This window comes from Musca domestica, unplaced genomic scaffold (assembly GCF_030504385.1).
Source record: "Musca domestica strain aabys unplaced genomic scaffold, Musca_domestica.polishedcontigs.V.1.1 4, whole genome shotgun sequence".
Classification (NCBI taxonomy): domain Eukaryota; kingdom Metazoa; phylum Arthropoda; class Insecta; order Diptera; family Muscidae; genus Musca; species Musca domestica.
The window spans coordinates 14,174,026-14,183,265 of record NW_026712328.1 but is presented as its reverse complement, the minus strand read 5'-3'; the positions used below and the strand labels follow the sequence as shown (position 1 = coordinate 14,183,265).

Genomic DNA, 9,240 nt, shown 5'->3' with positions numbered 1-9,240 from the left:
TCCAGCATTTAAATGTGAATAAATCTTTTGCGTCTTGGTCAATCGCTCGTTACCGTGATACTGGTAGCGTAGCCCGACGTCAAGGAAATGGACGGAAGAAAACAGCAACATCAGCCGAAATGGTTCGAAAAGTAAAGAAGCGACTTTATCGAAACCCGCATCGCAGTGGCCGAATAATGGCTCGTGAGCTGAACTGTCGAAATATTCCATTCGGCAAATATTGAACAATGAGCTCGGGGTAAAGACATTGAAATTCCAAAAAGTGCAAGAACTTACACCGCAACAGAAAGAAAATAGATTCAAAAAGAGGTAAACAGTTGCTTTGCTTGCCCGAAAGTGAAGAACTGCCGAATTTGGGTAGTGTTTTCTTCGATGAGAAAATATTCGTTGTCCAGCAGTTTGTAAACAAACAAAATGATCGCGTTTACTTTCCAAAGAGGTCAGCTAAAAATGTGCACCTTCGTGGTGTGGTGTGTGGGCCGCCATAACAGCCGATGGTCGCTCTCCGTTTGTATTAATAAACCGTGGCATCAGAGTAAATGCCGAATATTATCGTGAAAATATTCTGGAGGGTGTATTAAGGCCTTGGGCACGCAAATATTTTGGCCGCAGACCTTGGACATTCCAACAGGATTCAGCACCATCGAACTCAGCACGCGCCAATCAAGAATGGTTATAAAATGAGGTTCCTCGCTTCATTTCCAGCGCACAATGGCCACCAAAATCTCCGGATACCAATCCGTTGAACTATTGTGTCTGGAGAATTTTGGAAAGCAAGGTTGGCACTAAAAAATACCAAAGTGTCGATCATCTCAAGCAAGCGCTTCGCCGGGAATGGGCCGAAATACCGCAGAGAAACATTCGGACAGCATGTGACGGTTTCATTGGCCGTTTGAAGGCCATAATTCGTTCCAAAGGTGACCAATTCGAACAAATCTAAGCTTATTCTAAAATTAGATGCTATTTCCGACATTTTTTTGCTTTCATTCAATAAAATGAAAAAATATGTAAAAATTATGGCGTTTGTCAGTTTTTTATCTCACCCTGTAGGGTCAAATCAGCTGAGGTTTGCTGCTACCTGTATTAACTATACCATGGATTGTACCATGTAAACAGTTGCAAAATGTAAAAGAGTTTACTTCGATAACCGATTTTCCCTTTATGATACCAAAAAAGAAAAAAACGTTAAGTTTGGCCAGGCCGAACTTTTTTCAAGTTCTACGTCAAATAATGTGGGCTGTATCGTGATTTCAACAGACAGACAGACGCATATCGTTAAATCGACTTACAATTATATGCTGATTATGAATATATATACCTTATGGGGTCTATGACGACGGAATGACAAAGTTAATATATAGGGTCGAATCAGCTGAGGTTTGCTGCTACCTGCAATAATTATACCATGCAAACAGTTGCAAAATGTAAAAGTTTTTACTACGATAACCGATTTTCCCATTATGATAACGAAATACAAAACTAATAAATTGTTGCAGGTTCTGAAAAAAAAAACAAGTGTAGCTCTGTTCTAAAACCTGCAGGAAAGTACATGTTTTACACTTTTTTCCGATATAATAAAGGAAGAAATTAGTTATCGTATGTATTCTCATACAACTCGGCTTCTTATGTGCTCTGTTCCAGAACTGCAAGAATGTACAACTTTTTATTACTTTTTATCTTAATGGAAGATAGCCAAATAAATGCATATTTTCTTGAATTTCATTTATTTTTATTGTCATAGGAGATAATACTAATTATTATTTACATAAAAAAACAGCTTAAAATGTTCACAGTAAAAACGTGTTAAATTAAATTAGATTTCTAACCTAAAGTATCGAGAAATTAAATGTATCCTATTACATTTTGTTTGAGATATTGACGGAAAACTCGAAATTTAATTATCATGTTTTCATTTAACTGGGGCGACTACATAGACTTACAACAAAATGCTATCTTAAGACTAAAATTCTTTACCCAACAAATTTGCGCGTTCGTTCTATTTACGAGTCTGCAACTGGAGCAGACAAAGACGCACATCAAACACAAACAGACATACATACATAATAATAGTACCACGACGTTGAGTTGTTAATTGGCATTGCTCTACCGTTAGAGTCAGATAAAGGAATTACAGTTCGTTGTGAATGTATTCAGTAGTCACTCTGGCTTCGCCCTCATGGAAACCGCCACAATCAACAGGATATTTAACCTAGAAAGTAAATCAAGAAATGAAATGTAGAATATATTGTTCAAATGAAAAGAACGGCAAGTTGTAGCAAATAAATGTATGTCTGCGTGCGTGTGTAAATACAAGAAAGAAGAGGTACTGATCATGGCGTAGAACTAAAAATGGCAGTGAACTGACTCGATGGTCTGGTCCAATTAAGCACACTTATCTACACACACACACACACACACTGTACTGTACTCTGTACTGTACTTACCTCACAGTTTGATGCCGATGTAATGACACTAAACAATGTCCAGAAAGGAGTTCCTGTTTCGGTACTAATGAAGAAAGCAGCACCCATACTGCCAACTTTAACAATTTTCGGGCTAACGCCAGAAATGAGACCTCTTGATTCCTCAGCAGAGTATTGTTCCGGATCATTCAGCTGACACAAAACATAACGATCACATTGCGGTTGCTTGTTAATGTAGCGATAGGCACGATGAACTTTTAGCACTGGTTCAATAACCTCCAAGTTAATAGTGTCCGTCAGTTTGTCACTAATTTCAGTCGCGTTGAATTGCAAGACTCCCCGCGCTTGTCCTAATTGCAGTAAATCCTTGGCGTAACCGACAGCAGGTTTTACATATTGTCGAGAATCAATTTTAACATTCAAATGTTGTTTGGCAACGTGATCTAATAAATTGGAAATAGTTTCGCTAGGCCTGCTGGGATCGAAAAAGGTATTCTTGGGATATCCTTGGGACTTAAGGAATCCGTTGAACATGAATTGTGCCGTTTGGAAGTATCTGTAAAAACATTAAAGTAAAAAAATTAAATGTTAGTTAAACCAGAAAAAAATTACACATGACATATACATATGTCAAATCGTGAAGAGACGAGTAAAAAGGTAAAAGTGAACTTGCAACAAAACGGATGCCATGTTAAATTATGACTTTTTATGATTTCGTTTTTATAATTTAAAAAAAAAATGCATTTTTAAAACTTTTTATCAAAAATTGCGAAAAATGCATAAAAAATAAAAATGTTATCGATGACTGCAAATGTTGACTTTTACATGAGAAATTCCCGTCTTAATTTATGGGCAATGATAAAGGTAAATCTAATAATAAAGTCTCACAGTTGGTTTCACTTATATAGGTAAAATGCAACACTGTGCTAGAGTCTTATTTTGTCAAATAGATTTTTAAAACATGCAACAATTTGTTTTGTTTGTAATGTTTTTTTTTTTTTTTTTCAGGAATTTTTATATTGGGCAAAATTACAAAACATGAATGGAATATTGGGATTATTCCACGAAATTGAATCCGGGATAAAAGGAATATACATTGACATCTCAAAGAGTAACATCGTTTTCCCATTATTCTGAAAATATAGATTTTTGTTGCAACTAAATTTGAAATTTCAAATTGTTTTCGAAACGATACACACACATACAGAGTAGCCATTATTGGAGCACTCCAGCATTTAAAGGTGAATAAATCTTTTGTGTCTCGTACCATCGCTCGTTACCGTGATACTGGTAGCGTAGCCCGTTGTCAAGGAAGTGGACGGAAGAAAACAGCAACATCAGCAGAAACGATTCGAAAAGTAAAGAAGCGACTTGATCGAAACCCACATCGCAGTGGCCGAAAAATAGCTCATGAACTGAACACATCGCAATATACCATTCGGCAAATATTGAAAAATGAGCTCGGGGTAAAGCCATTGCAATTCCAAAAAGTGCAAGATCTTACATCGCAACAGAGAGAAAATAGACTCAAAATAGCTGAAGAATTGCATCGCTTGGCCGAAAGTGGTGAACTGCCGAATTTGGTTTTCTCCGATGAGGAAACATTCGTTGTCCAGCAGTTTGTAAACAAACAAAATGATCGTGTTTACTTGCCAAAGAGGTCAGCTGAAAATGTGAACCTACGGTTGGCCGCCAGAACTCAAGCGCCGGCCATGGTGATGGCGTGGGCCGCCATAACACCCGAAGGTCGCTCTGCCTCAAGCAAGCGCTTCGCCGGGAATGAGCCAAAATACCGCAGAGCTACATTCGGGCTGCGTGTGACGGTTTCATTGGCCGTTTGATGGCCGTAATTCGTGCCAAAGGTGACAAATTCGAACAAATGTAAACTTATTCTAAAATTTGATGCTATTTCCGACATTTTGTTGCAGTCCTCCTCCTTTATGTGTTATTTGACTTTTTTATTTTCAAATCACAATTGTCTCTTTTGAGAGCAAATTTAGTTGTTAAAGGTGCTAAATAACCTTTATGGTGCATCGACACAGTTGCTGGGGCAATGAACTGTCAAACCAATTTTGGAATTGAAAGTTTTGAATGAAAAAATATTGAAATTTGTAAAAATTGTGAATGCATTTCATAACAACCTCCGAGTGGCGTCATATAAGAAAACATATAAACATCTATTATTTTTGAAAAAAAAAAAAAAAACATTTTCAAATTTTGCCATATCAATGTCCCAAAGTATTGATGATCAGTATTCTTGATCAGTATTCTTCTACCATGCTAATTGCTCTGTTCCAGAACCTGTAACAATTTACTATTTTAGCAATTTTCTTCAATATATCATAAAGGGAAAATCACCTATCGTAGTAAAAAGTTTTACATTATCATTAGCATTACCCTATGCTACAACTCATTGTACAATAAAAAGGTGAGGTAGAGCTACCAGCTGATTACAATTTTTTAATGTGCCGACTTTTGCCAATTTTGTGTATCCATTTACTTTTTTGAAAAATAAAAACAGAATATTTTCAAAATCATTGATTGGATGACGCGTACATTGTGAAACGCGCATTAAAGTAATTCGCCAGTTTTGTTATGGAATTGAAAAATATAACTGTTTATATCATATTTTTGAAAGGAAATCTAGGCATTTCATTCCTATTTCCGCTTTTTAAATGATTTTAAAAATGAAGAAAAATTTTGAATAAATGCAAACAACTTGTTGCATCCAAAGTTGCCATATAACGGGCATAGCCTCAGGGCTGCATTTCTGTCGTTTTACGAAGCGGTTATACCTTCCTATTGTACCATGTTTACAACCCAATATTTGATGAAAAATATTTGTTAATTATTCTATTTTTGTCCAAATGATTGAAGGTTGGCTATGGAAACGGGTCTTAATCTCGAACATAACTATATTTATTTGGGAAATATTCATTATTTATGTGAAAGTTTTTTAAAGGGAACTCCACTGTCTTAATTCTTTTCCATAATTTATATTTTTTGTATAGTTTAAAGTTTCGTTACTAAAGCTAAACACATTTTTCATTTTTTCTAAAAGTGAAATTTAAAAGTGAAAATATATCTTTATGATAAGGCCTTGTGGGAGAAACGAAAGAGAAAACAATACACAAATTAACTTCTGTATCTAACAACAGCTAACGTTGTCAAGCATTGGCGCAAAGAAAGAACGTTGACTTGGAAAAAACCACGACCAAACAAAATTCGAATTCATGTTAATTTTTGATTGACCTAATTTCACTATGTAGCTATGTGTATACATACAAACTTTCTTGCGACCAAAACTGCTCACACATTTAAAAACTATTCTCTAACAAAAGTTATTCGTGTTCAGTAACGACAATCTTTTTTTGTAGGTAGATATATGTAAGATTTATTTCTAAGAATATCTGACAGAATGGGGATCGGTGTTTGTTAACAGGTTCATCATGATTTCATTTAAATTCAAATACACACATACACTCATTTATATACAAACAGAAAGTTTTCTTTATGTATATATATATATGTAAATACGAGTAGAGACTTGACTGTATCACTAGTATAACTGTTACGTGCTACCTTCTTGTTTAAGCCAATGCATGATACACGCAACCGAATGGTTAGAATCAAACCGCTGGTATGGATCAGCTGGACTCAAACAACTTGTACTGATCGTTGCTTACGCCAAAGTCTTCATCTTTGTTTGAGATACATTTCTCACCTACAAGATATGTGTGTATTTTGTTTTTGGTCATATAGTAAAAGAATGTGGAATAAAAAGTGGGTCATGAAACTTCTTCTTCGTTTTCCTTAAGACAAAGACGAGAATTTTGGATTTCACCAATCATTAATTTGCACCAAGTTTAAACACATCTCTGCTAAAGTTGGCGAATGTAAAGGAAACTCTCCACTGACAGTTTAAGTGATTAGACAGAAGTTAAACGACTTTACTTTCTGCTATTATTTATACAGATTTGCAAAACAATTAAGAATGGAAAAACGTTGATGGTGTCAGCAACGTTTGGAAATTATTTTATATAAATCGGTAGAAGAAGGATATCTATACAGCTGTCTATGTTAAAACGTGTTCTTATCTTAAAAATTTCCCCTGGGGTTGCTGTCCCCTCTGAGAAGGAAATTGTCATTATCTTGCTAGTTGGACGAAATACATTTCTGTGTGCTTCTCTGGGCTAACATTTCTTAATATCAAGGTTTATACAAGATTGGAAAATAAGACTGTTGAGTAAAGAGCTTGCTGTCAAAATGGACCAATTGTGAATAGAGATAAGAATTTAAATCAAACCAATTGTGAATTAATCATAGGGAAAAGTTAACAGAACATTTTGACAAAAGTGGATCGATTTTATGGCCTGTTTACGTACGTTAATCTAAAATAATAACCTTTTTTAGATACCTCTATTTAGATGTAGGTACTTACTTTAGGTAGACTTCAGGATTAGCCAAATAACTAGCCCAATCGGCCAGGTACAATGTTGCCGATTTAATCCAACGTCTGCGGAATGATTGATTATTGAGCGATTCGAACAGTTTGTCATAATCCACCTTGCCATCACGTCCTTTGAATCCCTATTGGAAATGTATACAGATTGTATTGTTGGCACTAACTTTCCCCTCTCTGCTCCGACTCACCTTTAGGATTTTGTTAATGCCCGATTTCTCATACAGTGCATCAGCCAATTCAGAGTTTGAAAAATGATCCCACAAGACGTGTAAGTGTTCCAGGAAGGGTGGCAGGACCCAGGCATGATCTTTATGTTTTTCCTGTGTATGTTGACCTTCGGGCCCAGCAAAAGAGCTAACAGCTTGCATTAACAATGGCAGCAGACTCATAAAACCGTTTTCCTCTTGTTGGCCATTGCGTGATTTTCCATCAGCTGCCCGCTTTTGTTGATGATGCTGGCCGCTACGCTGTGATGGCTGTTCATTGTTCTGACCCATGAACGCTGATGCAATTTGAAGAATTGAACCTAAATCAATGCCTGACTCACCGCTTTCACGTTTCTGTTGATGATGATTATGATTATGTTCGCCACCATCATCCTCGTCGGCATCATCACCCTGTGTAAACATTTCAATGACATTGCCGATTATCGATGGATCAAATCCACCACCATTGCGTCCATTGTTATTTCCCGAATTGGCCAAAAGACTGCCGAGACCAGACAAAATTTGCATAGCACCGGATCCGGCACTTTTGCCTTGACCTCCAGTATTGGCTTGCATGAACGAACCAATCAATGAGGCCACGCCGGCCAATGCAGCGCCGCCCCCACCGCCACCTCCCCGCCCTCCGTTATTTTGATTGTTCATAGCTTCCTGAATAAACATCGAGGCCATGTCGAACAGCGGATTCGAATCGTCATCTGTTGCTGAAGAACGGCCACCGGGCCGTTGTGTGGTATGGCCAAAGGATAAATTGAAGCATAACAATGCCAACAACAAAATGGCCTTCTTCACTAACATTTTCCAACACGCAACGCAACGAACTTTCACAATCACTTAGTACCGATTACAAAGTTACGCTTTTTGATTTTGCAGTCTCGTGCGGTGAACTGCGTCTTTTCCTTAAATTGGTGCTCTGGTTCACTACTTGTCGACGAGCAGCAGTTAGAAATGTGTTGAACGTTACTACTTTGCTTCAACTGACTTCTTAACACCGGGAGTTAAAATAACGACTTGTACGCCCGACAAAGCTCCCGTCTACAATGAAGACTTGTTTCCTTCTGATCAGTACTCAGCAGCGGTCACAACACATTTGGTGTTGAAGCATCGGAATAAGTTCTTGCATTTCTTTGCCTGAATACAAAATTTGTGTCAAGACGAAGTCTACTCTGTATGTATGTACAAGTTATTTGGTCTCACTTTGTCTCTTGAACAGATCAAACATGTTGGATGGAGTTGCAAGCAAACATTTCTAAAGTGTGAGCAACCTATCTGCCAATTGACTAGCGACCATAGGTAGGTACACGTCAATAAAGTTTTTATTTTTCGAGCGGGTTATGTGTGTGTGTGTGCGTTTTATAGTATTGATGCAGCAGACAAATAACCTACCTACTTTCTTTTTCAAAATTCGTATGTTGTGAAGAGCGTAAACGCCATAAAGAAATCATTTCTTAATGATGATTGTGCACACACACACACACACTCGCACACATAATAATAAGACCTAAATTGGTGTTTTGTTTTCGTGCTTAGTACATACTTACAAACAATACCCAATTCGGTGTAACCAGTATATTACACGCGGATTACACTCGAGGAAAATTATTTTTAAGAACACCTGTAAGTAGTACATACTTACAAACAATACCCAATTCGGTGTAACCAGTATATTACACGCGGATACACTCGAGGAAAATTATTTTTAAGAACACCTGCCTGAGCGTAGGAGTTTTCAAAAAAAAAAAATACATTTAATTAGAATCCCGTCTGACTGTGACAATTTTTAAAGCATATTCGAACAAAGACCCTTAGACCCACAGTAAAAACTATTGCTGTGCCCCAGATGAAAATTAATTTGAATATAATTTTTGAAAAAATACACATGCCTCCAAGAAGATTTAATTTGCTAGTTTCATTTCTTAAAACCACATGTAACGTGTACTATATTCTTATGTATGTGTGTATGTTCCTGAAGTCTTGTTTTAACTATTGTATTTGCAAGAAGAAATTACTTCCCAAAAACGTTATTAATTTCTGTTAAATGAGTCAGCGCAACACTAATTTTTCGACAATAAACAAAGCTACATGAACCTCTAAAGATTATTCATGCAGATAATAACTTAAAAATAGA

General features: G+C 36.7%; 1 protein-coding gene across 1 annotated transcript; it reads right to left on the bottom strand.

Moving 5' to 3' along the window:
- Positions 1 to 1,707: 1,707 nt before the first annotated feature.
- LOC101891189 (uncharacterized) lies at positions 1,708 to 8,219 on the bottom strand. Its single transcript, XM_005186240.4, has 4 exons — positions 7,077 to 8,219; positions 6,865 to 7,013; positions 2,445 to 2,979; positions 1,708 to 2,209 (listed from the first exon to the last, which is right to left on the bottom strand). The coding sequence occupies exons 1-4, from the start codon at positions 7,908 to 7,910 to the stop codon at positions 2,129 to 2,131; spliced, it is 1,599 nt and encodes a 532-aa protein (XP_005186297.2). The 5' UTR covers positions 7,911 to 8,219; the 3' UTR covers positions 1,708 to 2,128.
- Positions 8,220 to 9,240: the final 1,021 nt, after the last annotated feature.